General features: G+C 48.6%; 1 protein-coding gene and 1 long non-coding RNA gene across 2 annotated transcripts; one reads left to right on the forward strand and one right to left on the reverse strand.

The window, feature by feature from the left end:
• Window positions 1-1,967: 1,967 nt before the first annotated feature.
• LOC311589460 lies at window positions 1,968-3,873 on the reverse strand. The gene is made up of 2 exons (XR_014776559.1): window positions 3,805-3,873; window positions 1,968-2,982 (listed from the first exon to the last, which is right to left on the reverse strand). It is a non-coding gene; the product is annotated as an uncharacterized lncRNA (long non-coding RNA).
• Window positions 2,976-11,400, forward strand: ZIC5 (Zic family member 5). The gene is made up of 2 exons (XM_084767902.1): window positions 2,976-4,552; window positions 8,556-11,400. The coding sequence occupies exons 1-2, from the start codon at window positions 3,130-3,132 to the stop codon at window positions 9,002-9,004; spliced, it is 1,872 nt and encodes a 623-aa protein (XP_084624028.1). The 5' UTR covers window positions 2,976-3,129; the 3' UTR covers window positions 9,005-11,400.
• The last annotated feature ends 4,964 nt before the right edge of the window (window positions 11,401-16,364 follow it).

Raw genomic sequence — 16,364 nt, forward strand, 5'->3', positions numbered from 1 at the left:
CTATAGCTCTACCTTCCACAAGGGCCTCTGCAGCACAAAGTGCAGACTCCAGCATGAGTTTGGGTAAGTTCCACGTTAAGAAGTGGCTAACTCCACTCCCTACTTTGGAAACTAGAACAGTATTCTCTTCAACGCTCTGGAAATTGTTGTTTATTTAGGCAGTGAGACAACGACTGCATCCTTAGAAAGTCTGGGATTTAAGGGGGTTTTTGGGTTGGCTCCCAAATAGCTTGAAAAAGAAACAGCGCACCTGGGGTCAGGCGGGTCATCACAATAACAAAAAGCGCGTCTACAAAATAAAAAGCCCTTTTATAAAGCAAGGCAATCCCGGAAATCCACAGCGAGCCTTCCTGAAGACCAAGCAGCTAGGCCTATTCTCAGGTTTAATTGGCAGGCGGTTTATTGGCGCCTTATTGGTGTTGATTGAAATTTTGCTCCCCGGCCCTTTCTTTTAAGAATTAGCATCTCAAGTCGATTTACCTGGGTCAATTATCTTTTTAAGGGTTTGGGTTTGGTCATATATTTAAATATTCATTAAGCTCACTTTGTAAATATTCCCTTCTCAGTCACCACTCAAATCTCTGTTATTTCCTAAGAAAGTATTTTTCTTTCTTTCTTTCTTTTTAAGGCTCCTATAAAAAGAAATTGATCACGGAGCTATATTTGAATTAAGACATATTAAATCGATGACAGATACATATCATGCTGTGTTTAACAAGAGTTGTACAAGGAGGCGGGTTCCAGATTCCACACGGCTCTGCTGTAGCATTATTCACATTTTTTACAGCCTTTCCTTCATGCCTCCACCCATTAAACCATTAAATTTCAGCAATTCAATAAAACAAAGCAGTTATAATTTTGACAAAAAGCTATTTTGAAGGGGCTGGAGGTACCCATTTTATTGCACAATAAAATTGCTCAACGGTCTATATTATAAACTAGGTCGTACTTATTTTCTTTATTCACTTTTTGGGGTTGGCTTGTTTTTGCAGATAATCTGCAGGAGCAAACTCAGAGCTCTCATTACTGCTATTGTGGGCGTTCATTGCCAAGAGGTTGGAATAAAGGAAAATCATTTGAAATGTCCTTCGCGGAAACGGAGACAGTGGTAGTAATTCCCAGGGTGACATCTACACAGACGGCACTGCGCTCCCCCAGCCTTTCCTTGGCTGGCTCAAGGTGTTTAAAGTCTCTGAAACAAGTCATCCGAGAACTCTCCCCAAATAGAGATGCGGATTTAGTCACTGATAACTGTGTGTGTTTCTGCTCATGCCCTTTGCATTTTTTCCTAGATTTAAACTTCATTTAAGAAAAAAAAAAGGCATTTGCAGTGTGATGGCATGACTGCCTTTGTTTGCTTGTCAGGGTTATAAGAGAAATGACCTTCCCAAGGTTCATAGAGACTGTTCACACCGCTGTCAATGGCACTAGCAAACCAATCCTTTTGAAATAATATTTATTTCTTTTGAGAACTATGGTTTGATGACAGCTTTTGGGGGGGATTTGACCTTTACTCAAACTACAAACAAATTAAGCTTAAATATGCTTTCTTTCTTTCCTGCCCCCACCCTACCTTACCCCCACTTTCCACATCTGGATGTGTGTGGCGTCACATTCAACCCGACTTTGCTACTTTATAAATGATTTTAATGGAAGGAATCGAAATAGTATTTGCTCAAATTTGAGCATTTTAGAACATCACAAAATTAAGAATATTTTATTTAAAAAAAACAAATGAGACTTTGGGAGATTGGCACTCCTATTTAAGGGGGTGTCTCACACTTCTTTGCCCGAAGCTCTCCATGATGCACGGACCTACTTATGTTTTTTTAAAAGCTTGTTTGGTGGCAAATAGATAGCATTCGCTAAAACCTGGGCCATGAGATCCTAGTTTTTTCAAGCATGACATTTCGGTTTAGGAAGGAGGAAACTTATTCTATTAATAAATAAATAGTCAAGATACTTACTGGTTTTAAAACATATTATTGGCCTATTCTAGTTTGTGGCCCTTTTGGAGAAACTGAGGTACGTATGTGGAGTGCTTTCTGGACAGGAAGGAGGAATTCTCCTTAAAGGACATCTTATTTAACAGCTTCACTTAGGAGGGATGGCATATGGCTTTCCCTGGCACTGTATCTGAGAAACAAAAGTTAGCTTTGCCCTTTTCCGTATTCCCACACACCACCACCACCACCACCACCACCACCACCACCAGCAGCAGCAGCCCTAGAACCCTTGCTTGGTGAGATTACAACTTGAGCTCCTTCCTTTGAACCATGTTCAATCCATGAACTAAGAAGTCCAATCAAGACTGTTTCTTTGAGGAAAGGTTATATATATATATATATATATATACTTTGGTACTTTGTCAAGCTCCGTCGAGTTGTTTTGTAACCAATATAGTTTAATAACCGTCCTCACTCGGCTTCCAGTCTGAACTCCACGTGGGCCCAGGGGCAGATGGGGATCATAGAAGACGTTTCTGGCATCGTTACAGATGCAGTCACTCGGTCCAGACAGCAGCCAAGGGATCATCCAGGAGAGGAGGTAGAAAGTGCTGCTATCCGTGGGTTCTAACCGCCCCCCACCCCCCTCCCCTGTCAGCCCTCTAGCTTTACCCCTGGTGGGGAGGTGCCCTGACCCCTCGCAATCGGGTGAACTCTGGCCGGGAGCTAGCAGACGCTCTACTCTTGGGGCGTCGACCGAGAGCGCAGGACAACCGTAAACTTTCTGCAAGTGGAACTTGGGCATCTCTGTGGAAACCGGGGATGCAAAGCTCCCGGGGAGGCGGGGGCACCAAGTGAAAGCACAGGCGGTCTCGAGCACGGAGGCGGTTCCCTGCTGGGCCAAGAGCCTGAACCGGAGCCAATCGCGCAGCCGAGGCAGCTGCCAATCAAAGGGCTCCCTCCAATCCCACCCGTGCCATTTCCAAAATCTCGGTCCCACTGTGCAGCTCAAATGTGGTGTTCACTCTGCCAATTGCTGGAGGATAGAGTGGGGACAAGAATAAGCAGTTAGGAGGCGAGGACACAAGAAGTTAAAGAGCGCCTAATATATACATGTTTTTGAAGGCGGGCAGAGGGGGGAAAAGTCCCCCCAGTGAGCGTCTATGGGCCTGATTGTATAGTTATGATGGAGGTCCCTTTGAGCAAGAGGAACCCGCCAGCGCTGAGATTAGCAGATTTGGCAACGGCTCAGGCCCAACAGCTTCAGAATATGACAGGCCTCCCGGTGCTGGCTGGCCCGCCCGCCCACTCCCAACTCCGCGCCGCCGCCACGCATCTCCACCCGCGGGACCTAGGCACTGACCCCGGTGTGGCCAGCACTGCGCTCGGACCCGAGCACATGGCACAGGCCAGCGCGCACGGCCCCAGCCCTCCAGCCCAGGTGCTCCCTGGACAGCCCCAGGCTCCCAGGCGGGGCGCCCGCTCCAGGGCCTCAGGGACGCACCCAGGCGCCCGCACCCACCCCGACGGCGGGGGCAGCAGTGGCGCGCAGGCCACGGCGCCCCCGCCTCCAGCCCCTCCTCTTCCTCCCTCTCAGTCCCCCTCTCCCCCTCCCCCGCCTCCTCCTCCTCCTGCCCTCTCGGGCTACACCGCCACCAACAGTGGCGGCGGCGGCAGCAGCGGCAAAGGCCACAGCAGGGACTTCGTCCTCCGGAGGGACCTTTCCGCCACGGCCCCTGCGGCGGCCATGCACGGGGCCCCGCTCGGAGGGGAGCAGCAGTCCGGCAGCAGCTCCCCTCAGCACCCCACCCCACCTCCCCACCCCGCCGGGATGTTCATCTCGGCCAGCGGCACCTACGCGGGACGGGACGGCGGCGGCCCCGCTCTCTTTCCCGCGCTGCATGACTCTCCGGGGGCTCCAGGCGGCCACCCGCTCAACGGCCAGATGCGCCTGGGGCTGGCGGCCGCCGCGGCGGCTGCCGCTGAGCTGTACGGCCGTGCGGAGCCGCCCTTCGCTCCGCGCTCAGGGGACGCGCACTACGGGGCGGTGGCGGCCGCTGCGGCCGCTGCCCTGCACGGCTACGGAGCGGTGAACTTAAACCTGAACCTGGCCGCGGCAGCGGCGGCTGCGGCGGCGGCCGGGCCCGGGCCCCACCTGCAGCACCACGCGCCGCCCCCGGCGCCACCGCCGGCGCCCGCGCCGCACCCGCACCACCCCCACCTCCCGGGGGCGGCCGGGGCCTTCCTGCGCTACATGCGGCAGCCAATCAAGCGGGAGCTCATCTGCAAGTGGCTGGACCCGGAGGAGCTGGCCGGGCCGCCGCCCGCGGCCAGCGGCGCCAAGCCCTGCTCGAAAACTTTCGGCACCATGCACGAGCTGGTGAACCACGTCACGGTGGAGCACGTGGGCGGCCCGGAGCAGAGCAGCCACGTCTGCTTCTGGGAGGACTGTCCGCGCGAGGGCAAGCCCTTCAAGGCCAAGTACAAGCTCATCAACCACATCCGCGTGCACACCGGCGAGAAGCCCTTCCCATGCCCGTTCCCCGGCTGCGGCAAGGTCTTCGCGCGCTCCGAGAACCTCAAGATTCATAAGCGCACTCATACAGGTGGGTGTCCGTCCCTGGCTGCGCCGCCGCCTCGCCGCTGCTTCGCCTTCTGCTCGCTTTCATTTTTCCCTCTTTCTGCTGCTTCTCCATATACGTATAACCCGGACATGTGACTTCTTTTTTTTCTCCCCCCTCCCTTTTCTTTCTATGAATAAGTAATTCGATAGCACACACAGGCCCAGCGCTGGCCTCCCTCTCTGCCGAGTCTCCAGCGCGCCCGCAACCCCTCCACCGGGACCGGCAACGCGCTCCAGCCGCCGCCGCCGCCGCCGCCCGGGAGCAGCAGCAGCAGGAAGGCGCCCAGGACAGTCGGCTGCCCCGAAGCGCCCGGCCCCAGGAGGTCCGGAGGGCCTTGGGGAAGGGGGACCTCTAGCTAGGGTGGCTCGGTGACCTCACTCCCCCCACGAGACGCGGGCCTCGCGCGGCCTCTGCTTTGCAGAGATACGGCGTGGGAGGGGGCGTGGGATTAGAGGCTGGTCAGTGAGGCTCCACCCGGGAAGAGGGGTCCGGGTGACCCCGCCCCTGAGGCCGGTTGAGGAAGGCCTTTGGGAGAGACCTGAGACCCTAGAAGGCCTCCAACCTTTTCACACACGATCTAGTACATCTTCACCGGCTCGCGGCGCACACTGGCTCACACATTTCAGACCTTGTGCACACACTCCTGTGACACCATGACCTCCTTTCCACATTCTCCCTCAACTCAACACTTGATTTACATACCCTCACTCACCGACTCACACAGGTTCCACTAGCCCGCTCTACAGTGTGTTGGCCACTGAAGAAGTTGGCTTCTGTCCTTTTAGGGAAGAGGGTTCTCGTCCCTGTGGGGATGCTTTGCCTGAGTCAGTAAGGCCTACCCTTCTGTGGAAGTTGGGGGAAACTCTCTCAACTCCCTGAGGTTCCTCCTCCCACTGTAGAGCAAGCACGTCGGGGCTCGGTGGCCCTGGTGAGGGAGGCTGAGGTGTGGGGCGGTAGAGGAACAGGCCCTGTCGGTCCTGTGGCCCTGTAGAACTCACAATCGCGCCCGTCTAAAGCCCCGTGGAGCGCGAGTATAGTCTAGATTTATATGGTACGCAATATTACTCCTCCGAGGACACTTAAGGTAACCTGAGTTTACATTCAATAATCACTTGACTGATTTATCGGCGCACCAGGGAAAAAGGCAACCCGTTTGCAGGGACCATCGGTCTTTAGGAGAGCAACTGGGTTCAGGTGGTCCAGACTGCAGCCTCAGGCCTTGCTTTTGTGGCTCTACATCTTGCAGGCCTCCCTGTAACCCGCAGGACCCACAGAATGATAGGACCGGCTAGAAGTGCGTTTTCCTTAGAGGCCTTTTTTTCTCTCTCGTTCTCTCTCCTTCCCTTCCTTTCCCTAACCGGGAATCAATTCTCCTTAATGACTTTTCCAAACGGAAACTTCCCTAGAGACTCTCGTTAAAAAACACCCAGGCCAGCTAAGCCAGCTGCACGCTTTGTGCAGCCAGGGCCGAAGAGAACTTTCCAATGCAGTGCAGGAGGGCCCTCTCCATGTTCCTAGGCCTCGGGAGAAGAGTGGACCTCACCCACCCTAAAGGCTGCTGGCAGACCGAGGAGAAACTGACTCGCTTCATGGCTTTTGGGTTCCCACAGGACAGGTTGCCCTCTGACCCCATCTGTGGCAGGAAGGGACCCCGCGGCAGGGTTTTCTTTGGTTCCGTTTCTTGTTCCCACACGCAGAGGCTGCACGGACCCTTCCAGGTGGAGCCTGTGTGGTGGCCCTCGAGAGGGACGCTGGCATCTCCGGATTCTGTGCATAGCCTGCCCAGCGTTTGGCTGTCCCGGGGCTTTGTCAGCCACCGGGCATTGAATCCACATAGAGACAGTTCCCGCTTCCTTCCGTCCCCTGCAACACCGCCTTCCCTTTGTGGGGTTATCTGGGATCCTAGAGCAGATGGATAAAGGGCTAATCCCCAGACCACTCCTCAAGGCCTGCTTCCTGACCCTCGTGCCCTCAGCTGCATTTATAACCTGTGTCTGGCCAGTGTCTAGAGGGAGTTGGCAAGCTCTAGGCAGTATCCACACAGGTCTTTCCTACAAGCACCAAGTCTCCGAAACTCCGCATAGTTCACTTCTGACATGACCCTTCTGTCAGTGGCCCAAACGTATCCACTGGGGCTGCCCCAGCCCCTCCGGTTAGGCCTTCCTAGGCCTCTAGACAATGTGGGCTGTTCACTTCTTTCTAGCTTACTTCCCCCCCCCCCACCGCAGTCCTTTATTTCCTACCTTGTTTTCCACTCCCTGCCTTCTTCACTGAGTCCTGCGATGCTCTTTCTCCAGTGTTTACAGAAAAGCCAAGGATATTCAAAAGACTTATTTTTTTAATCCAAAGACATGTAAGCTGCTTAGAAACACGAGAAATTTGAACCGTAGTGCATTTGCTTAGAATGCATAAAACCACTTAAGCCTCCATGTTGAAGGGCTGATTCTAAGTATGAATATATAACATAATATATATTTTAAAGGGTGCTGTGTTAGATGAGGCTTGCCTTGAGCTTACGGTGTAGCACAGACTCGTTGACCTCCACACTCTGGTAGGAAGGGGTTGGTTTTGTTTTATTCTCATCTGTAGAGGATTTGTAAAGGAAGTGATTATCACTGAGCTGTGTGTCCCTTCCACATTAATGTAGGAGGTACATTTCCCAAGTAACTCCCACTCCGTTTTTAAACAGTATTTTCTCTTGGGGAAGAAGCACCCCAGGCATTTAAATACCCTTTGTTATCATCTTCTGGCATTGGAGCAGTTAACACTGATGAGAGAGAGAAAAAAAGATTTCACTGAAATATTTGTATGCAGAAAATAAGATAATTAACCACAGACATTTATTTACTGTTGTCTTTCTAAACATTTTATCCAAAACAAAGAACATTGCCCTGTGTTCTGTGTCTGAGCAGCTGCGGGTTTTGTTTTTGTAGGATATTTTGCTCTGCTTTTTTAATCATCCCAATGGGGCAGCAAATATATATATATATATATATATATATATATATATATATATATATATATATATATATAATGAAATAGTATTATGGGATGACTAGTTCAGTTTTGGACCTGAATACATCAAGCTCATAGGTGTTGGGGTGAGAGGGAGAACTCAGCTATAATCTAACCTGTTGTCTTCTCTTGTTTATAAACTAAACTGACATGGCTAAATTTCCCTAGTTACAGCTTTACTTAAGCACTTCCTGGCCTTGTATATAAGGAGTTGTGTTCTTGAGACTGTTAAATTAATTAAATTAAAAGAGGTTATAGACCAAAGGACTTATGCTTTAAAAAGCAATGGTGAAGAAGGCTGTCAGGATAAGTTTCCTCAGGCCTATGAGGATAGTTGGTGGGCTGCAGAAGCCAATGGCCTGACCTCTGCCCAACCAGCTTTGTAAAACCTCAAGATTATGTATTTCACAGGTGTCTTTATTTCTAAAGAGAAGAGTGGTCACTCTTTTTCATCACTGAGATCTAGGAAGGCCCTCAGATACAAGCCACTGCCATCTTACTGTGCCCCTGAGCTACGGCAAACTTAGTATATATGTCCATGGCTTTATTTTGCCCCTCTTCTTCAATTTTCTATACACGTAGTTTTGGAAATATGGTTTCATTTGTATTTATTTTAACAGGGAGAATCTTACACTTGCATTTTTCTGTGTTCTGACCCTAAGGTGGTGGGGGTGGGGTTAGCATGGAGGCCCTTGGTGACACTTCCTAAATGTCAGATGTCACTCTAACCCCTCTGATGCTACAGGAGCTAACCTCTGGTCCTCATAACCCAAGTCTAAGCAAAGCCTCCAGTCCAGGGGATGCAGGCCAGGCCTTGCAGTGCCTCTTCCCTTGTGTAGTCAGGAATAAAGCTGCAAGTTGCTCCTCAGGAGCATGAGGGATGCTCCCCCCACCCCCACTTGTTCTGAAATGTCTTCAAATGCGAGGTCTCTGGAAAGCAACTGTTAACTTTCCCTGTGTTTTGTTACAGGAGAAAAGCCTTTCAAATGTGAATTTGATGGCTGTGACAGGAAGTTTGCCAATAGCAGTGACCGAAAGAAACACTCGCATGTGCACACCAGCGACAAGCCCTACTACTGCAAGATCCGAGGCTGTGACAAATCGTACACTCACCCAAGCTCTCTGAGGAAGCACATGAAGATTCACTGCAAGTCCCCCCCACCTTCTCCAGGAGCCCTGGGCTACTCCTCAGCGGGGGCTCCAATGGGTGACAACTTGTCGCCTGTGCTGGACCCTGCCAGGAGCCGATCCAGCACTTTGTCCCCTCAGGTGACCAACCTCAACGAGTGGTACGTCTGCCAGGCCAGTGGGGCCCCCAGCCACCTCCACACGCCTTCCAGCAATGGAACCACCTCTGAGTCTGAGGATGAGGAAATGTACGGAAATGGGAACCCCGAAGCCGTGCGGACGATACATTAGGATTATTATTATTGATAAGTGGGAGCTCTTGGACCACATCCTAACCTAAGGACAATGCAGATCAGATCCTGAGACAAACTGGTGACTCACACTTGCCACCGGGTCTAATTAGCCCTATTTATTCAGTATGAAACCCTATGGTGTTTGTACATTTAATTAATTTAATTAAGATATTTGGTTGTGGGTTTTTTTGTTTTGTTTTGTTTTGTTTCGTTTCTTAATTTCCTTTTCTCCTTAAAAAAAAAAAAACAGAAAAACAGTAAAACAAAACAGGAAGAGGGATGCAGCTCAGTGGTAGAGCACTTGCCTAGTGTGTACAAGGCCCTGGGTTCAGTCTCTAGCACTGGGGAGAAAAAGTAATAGCAAACAAATAAAAAGCAACCAAGTTGGACTTGTACACTGCAGGGGGACAGTCCTGGAGGCAGATTCTATCAAGGAAAATGAGTGAAGAAATTGAGTTATACACTGCCAATACAATATGTGTGTGTGTGTATGTGTGTATCTATTAAATGAGAGAAAAAAGAATATTAACACAGCAACCCAGGCCCTCTCCATGTCCTGGAGTTCCTCTCAGATGCCTCTGACACCATAATGAGGGCTGCTTTTGAGCCTTCTGGTAGAGACCTAATTCTGCAAAGGCCTCTCGATTGTAAAACACACACTTGCTGCACTGACAACAGACCTGGACTGTGCCTGTATCCAAAAGCTTTTGTAAAACGAACAAAACTTTGATTTCTAATATTTATCATTTTAATTCCTATGCTTTTATTACTGACCTCACCATATAACATGATATTTTTATACAGGATTGGATTGTGTGATTTTTTTTTCTAGAAACAAAACAAAAGCAAAGTGCAGCCACCTTAATATAGTTCCACATGTCTTGCCACTGTGATTGCTCGTGCAGAAATGGGGAAGAGCTGCCGAAACAGAAAACTGCGAAACTGTGATCTTTTATAAACTCCAAGTAATTACAAGTGCTTTCTTCTTCCTCTGTTGGGTTCTGCTGTTTTGATTTTAAGTTGGGAGTTTCAGATGCTGCCTCCTTGCTATGTCCAGACCTGTTGGGTAATAAGGAGTTATGTTTTTGACCATAAGTTCTTTAGGACGCCAACACACACTGTGAAGTCTGAGGAAGTGTTAGGATGGCATCCTGTCCATTTTTTAAAGCTTTAAAAACACACACACACACACAAACAAAAAAAGGCCAACTCCTCTTTTATACTGCTGTGTCCATCTTTTTTTAAAGAAAGACTTTATTTTTAATGCATTTTCTTTCATCTGTGACATGAGGACTGAATCCTCTTCCATTTGAAAATGACAGTGTCAAGTATATGATTTACATTACAAGGGGAGGAGTTGCTGTACGTGTTAAAATTTTTAAAAGGTTTATAGTTACCACCAAACACTGATGAATGTGTGACCTTTGCCAGAGCTGTCAAGCCAGGACACAAAGGGTCAAGGACCTAGGACAATAACTCTTAGTCAGTTTATATTCAGTTGGTACCCCACATCTCCTGTGTAAACCCGAGCCCATCAGAAACATCATAGACATATACTCAGGGTACTAATTTACCCTCAGAGACCCTGAAGACACACCCCCATGATTTGTAGGAATTTGTTTTGTGTGCTGTGAGTGATCAATGTAGTCTTGTCATTGTCAATAACTTGTCTGCAAATACTTTTATTTGTACAGTTTTTAATTAATTTATTCTTAGAGATCCTTTTTTTTTTTTTCTGGAAGACTTCAAAGCACACCAAAGAGATATATTAACACATTTTGGTGAAAGATTGTCATTTATGATCCATGGTTTATTTAAGGAAAAAGAAAAGGAAAGTGAGGAAATATAAATTATATATTTTTAAGCTTACTTGAATGACAAGGTAATGTGAAAGCTTGAGGCTCTTCCTGCATGTCTTTGCTTCATGTTGATAAGACTGTAGTTTATAGATTATATTGCTAGTACATTGCATGGTGCTGTTACGTGGACGCCTTCAATGTTGTCTTCAGATCGTTACAGGAAATATGAAAACATGCAAACTCTCCGTTACAGAGAAAGACCTGCAACTTGAATATAGAATAATTCTACATTTTAAAAGTTTATTTGACTTTTCCTGCTATTCACTTTCAAATGGAAAAGATAAGGTATGAACGTGGGGGGATAACTTATGATGTACTGTAAACTTGTTAGGACAAGGTACTCCTGATGTATGAGTTGTGTTATTTATACAACTTTTCAATGGTGGTTTGCACTAGTCTTTTATCACGCTACAAGTTTATTTATTATGAAACAAAGGAATATGTATTTTATGTATTTTGCCATGCATAGGTTAACTGCCACAGATTTATTGGTTCCTGAAACACTGAAAATAAAACCTTAAAAGTGTGTACCTCCGTTAGAAAGAAAGCAAGGGTGATGATGATGATGGGCAAACGTAATAAAGGTATTCTTCCTATGTATTGCTACTTTTACCCAATGGCACATCTCTCTGTTGTTCTTCTAAAACAGAACAGTTGCTAAGGTGGTGGACACTATTCTGCCCTTCCTTGGTCTCTCAGCTCCAGAGGCAAGGGGGATGGGGGGGCACATGACTTGGCGTACTTAGAGTTTAGGCTGGAGCCTTGGTTCTCAGCCTTCCTGGTGCTTCGACCCTTTAATACACTTCCTCATGTGGTGACTGCCAACCATAAAATTATTTTGCTGCTACTGTTAGGAATTGTAATGTACATATCCGTGTTTTCCAACGGTCTTCAGTGACCCTTGTGAAAGGGCCATTCAACACCAACACCGAGACCCACAGGTTGAAAACCACTGATCTTGAAAAACCCAGGAAATTTATGGAAACAAATCCCTGCGGTTACAAGTACATTTACACAAATCTCAGAGCCAGCCCCTTCTTTCACTAAAATTAATAATGTGCTTAGTGACGACTTACTGACAATCAAGTGAGGGACAGCAAGAGGCTCCAGACATAAAGCAGGTGACAGCAAAACTGCTCAGGGGCGGGTTGTAACCTTGGAAGGAAGTTGATTAGTGGACACCATGGGGAGGGGAGGGGAGGATCAGATTGCAATTTAGTTTATTTTGGAGAGTGGAAGTTAAGCTCAGTATTTCCGGGCAGGTGTTAGGCAATTCTTGCTTGGTAACAAAATAATCCAGTGGCTTAAATTGATACGTTTGGCTATGCAATGTTAGCAAGCCTGGCTGTTTACTTGTTTTTATGCCCACTACTACAAAACAGATAAAAAGGCAAGTATTTAAAAAACAATTGGTAGTCACATCAATAAGCATTTCTCCAAAAGGTTATAGTGGCTTTTCAAAGTCAGGTCTGTTAAATGCAGTAAAGGTGAAACAGGTTGCCAAGAGTTGTTTTAAGCCTGGTGACAATATCCCGCGCGCGAAGGAGAAAACACCCCGTAAATGAGGGCTCCAATCAATGGGGAAACTTACAGCTCCCTAATGAAGTTTCTTGTGAAAAGAACGGTGACACAAAGCCACCGAGACATGAATCATTCATGGGAAATATAAAAGATAAAAGATATCTTGACAATGAGCAGAAGCTTGTATGCAGTGTATAAAACAAGTTTCCCCTTCTTATTTTCTGCTTTAAAAACGCACAATCTCCCACTCCCAGCGTCCCCTGTCCAGTCTATAGAGTCAAAATTGACCACTGCTCCTCCTGAGCCACTTCAAAGTAGTTTAGTGCAGAGCGGAAGGCTTGGCGCTCGGACAGTCTTCATGGTGTGTTAAGATTTCTATGGCAATTGGCAAGCAAGACGTCCCCATCTGAGTATGTTTCAAAGAAAGCCACTTATTGACACTAAGTTGGCGATCATCAAAGACTTCATCTTTCCCTCTGCAAAAAAAAAAAAAAAAAAAAAAAAAAAAAAAAAAATGGCCTCTGCAAACACTAAATCGGCTACCATTGTTTTCCAGGCCAGGAGGCTCTTCAAAACCCACGGTTCTTCCTCGTTTATATATTTCTCCTATTCAAATGATCTTTGGTTTAAAAAAAAAAATCCCTAGTGTTAGGAAAGCCTAAGGTACTTAGAAAGGGAGTCCCAGGGAGGGCATCATGAGCTCCTGAGTTGGAGGTGGCCACACAAATGCCCTGGCCCTGGGGCCTGCAGGCCTTGCGAGCTGGGCCCAACTGTCTGCCCACCGAGTATGTGGATTACATGCTCAGAACTGATATAATTTCATTTTGTGGAAGCCTTTGAAGGCTTGTGCTTTCCTGAGTCATCTGCGCTGTGACTTGAGAGGAGTGATGTTGGGCTCTGACTATGCTTACATCCCAGTTTGGCTAGGAAGCAACAACCTTGGAGGAGAGACGCCTGCATTTCCCAAGTGGTCACCTTAAGTCAGTGAGGAAGGGAAGTTATCACAAGGCCCAGGAAACAATCCACAGATTTAAGAATCGGCCCATCTAGCTACACCACTACCCCCCTGCCATCTGCCAGCGGTTTGCCCAAACACCACCCGTGACCTCAGGGCCTTCCAAGTCTGGAAGGGGAGCGCAGAACCGCTGAGAAAGCACCCTGGGGTGGCCAGCACACTTTGCCTCCCTGCGAACAAAACCTCTTAGAGGCCCCCACGCCCACGCCCACGCCCACGCAGGAACGTCCCAGAGCACGCATTCACACGTCACCCAAGTGCCTAACCGGGCGAGGAGAAGTTCAAAGGCACGTTCTTTGAAATTCAAACTAGTGTTTTTATGGTACGTCCACACAGAGTGTCAGAATTGCTGCTGCAAAGGGCAGGGCCAGGGGAGTCGCTGGCAGGCCGTCCACAGCAATTTGAGACAGTCTATTAAGATACAGTTGCAGTGACCCTGACTTTCATGGCCAGTTAGTACAGTCGGTCCTCACCTCATCAGAAACACGTAGCAAAGACCATGGGTGTATGATGTATATGTGCATATCATATGTGTTAGCGTTTTGTTGTTGATGATGGTGGTGGTGATTCCCCTATAGAACCTCCTGGCTTGAAAGAATGAAGAAAGAGAGAAAGCCCAGTGGGGGTGGGGAAAGTGATGTCAGAGAGGAGGGAAAGAGGCAGGGGCGCGTGATCCCCAGCACCTCTCCTTCTCTCCCCACCTAAGCACTTTTATTTGCAGAGCGATTGTTCTTTGTTTATTTAATACAAGTACTGTGTGAATAGTGAAAAATAAACACGATGAAAAATAACCAAACAGATGATTCCTAGGAGTGAAAAAGCCCGGACTTAATAAAAGTGCGAAGCAGTCACCGCTCAATGAGAAACGCTTTGAAGTGGAACTTATTATAGCAGGGATACTTCAGGGTTGCCTTAACGACGCCGCTGAATCGAAAGCGCTCGCCTTTGTCAGCGATTTGTTCTCCTTTGCTGGGGTGCCCGGAGAAATTACTTACATGGACTGCCTTAACATGCGGCCTGCAAATCAGTAACTTTGCAGCTCAGACTTGCAGACGCCACTGGGCCAGTGACAAAAAAGAAGTCAGGGGGGGAAACGCACCAACCTTTCAGACCGAGGCTCTGGGGATGGGGCTCACGGGGCGTGTTGGGGCGGCAGATAAGAAGTTGTATTACAACCAGGCCCCCTCACCCGAGCTCCCTACTTCCAGCTCCCTACCTCGCACCCGTGGAGCTCGGGTCCTGGGGCCTCGGTCCTCAGATGATCCAGGTTCCTGCAGCTCCCGGGCCCTCCAGCGAGGGGCGCTCTTCGGCGCGCAGGCCCCAGCGCCTTACTTTCCCAGCAGTCCGGGCCATATTTAATAAGGGTCGTTTATCACTCAGGCGCTTTGAAGGGTCGCCTCCAGCCCATTAGAAAGGCGGAGGTGACATTTAAACTCCGTTTTCAAAGATCGCGGGGGGATTTCATTGAAAAGGCAACTCGTTTGTCTTAGAAGCCTGGAAACAACCCCCGGCTCCCTCCTTTTGACCACATGGCATAACTCAAAAACAATAGTTCAAAAGTGAAATGGCGTCGTGGTGTTCACTGGGAGACAGGCCCCCATCTAGCCCCAGAGAAAGGGGTACTCCTCAAGACAATGTGCTTTTTGTGTTGGGCTCTGTCACGAGGATTGTGTTGTTTGCTTTGGAGGCTGCGCCTGTTATACTTGCCTGAAAGTGCTTGTGTTAAACAAGAGTTATGAGTCATCCAAAACAACAAACATTTTGATTTTCTTTGCCTAAAGGGCTTTCCTTGGCTATGGGCACCGTGAAAAAGTAATGTCCTTGCTGAGAAAGGACCACCAGTAGTTGCATTACAAGCCGGCGCATTAAATATTGAATGACACAGGGAAGGAGCTTGTCCAGGGGCACCCAGCCTTAAAGTCTTTCTTCAGCGTTGTCTTGGGGCCGCTGGACTATTGAAGATGGTATTAATTAAGGCAACTTCGGATGCTGTGGAGCCGGCCAGCCCCTGGGCCGCGCTCCGTCAATGGGCCTGTGTCCCCAAGCTCTGCTTATGGGTTGGCTGAAATGTCACTTCTCATTTGCAGGCTGAAGAGAAGTGACCATCCTACACTGAGGGAGGCAGGAATGCAGTCAGCAGCCATGGCTAAAAAGAGTTTGAGGGACTGGGGTGAAGGGAGGGGAGATGGGGACAAAAATGCAAACAGCCGTTGGGGAGGGGGAGGGGTGCACTCTGTGCCCTCCTGAGGCACAAGAGCCCTTGGGTCGCAAAGGGCTTGGCTGCTTTCCTCTTTTTAAATCTTTCCCGTGTGAGGAAAATTATAATGCCAACCCTATATTAAAAAAAAATCCATTAACCAGTTTGGCTCCTACAAAAAAAGACCAAGGCCAGGCATGGTGGCTCACGCTTTAGATCAGAGCACTTGGGAAGCAGAGGCAAGTGTATCTCTGAGTTCGAGGCCAACCTGGACTACAGGAACTACAGATCTAGTTCCAGGGCAACACAGAGAAACTTTGTCTTGGGGTGGGGAGGCTACTGCCAACCAACTGTGGTATAAATGGGCCCATGCTTCAAGAACGGGTTGACTAGCCTGGTGCAGTGGCCCACGCCTGTAGTCCCAGCACACAGGAGACAGAGGTTGGCAGATCAGTGTGAGCTTGAAGCCAGCCTGGTCTACAAAATGAGTCCAGGACAGCCAAGGCTATACAGAGAAACCCTGTGTCGATAAACCAAAAAAAAAAAAAAAAAAAAGAACCGGTTGGCTATGGCTTCTCAAAGAAGCAAAACAAAGCCAGGACATCCTGGCACAGATCGGCTTCAGCAGCCTGAAGAGCCCCTCCCCCCATCTCAGGAGTGGAGTTCCAGCTGGGTTCAGGCCTGGCAGGTGGAGGGACACAGTCGCTCTTTCTCTCTGGACCTGAGTAATTTGGACTCTCGTGGTCTGTCAGAGGGCTTTAGTACT

This window comes from Acomys minous (assembly GCF_964271855.1).
Source record: "Acomys minous genome assembly, chromosome: 18".
Taxonomy (NCBI): domain Eukaryota; kingdom Metazoa; phylum Chordata; class Mammalia; order Rodentia; family Muridae; genus Acomys; species Acomys minous.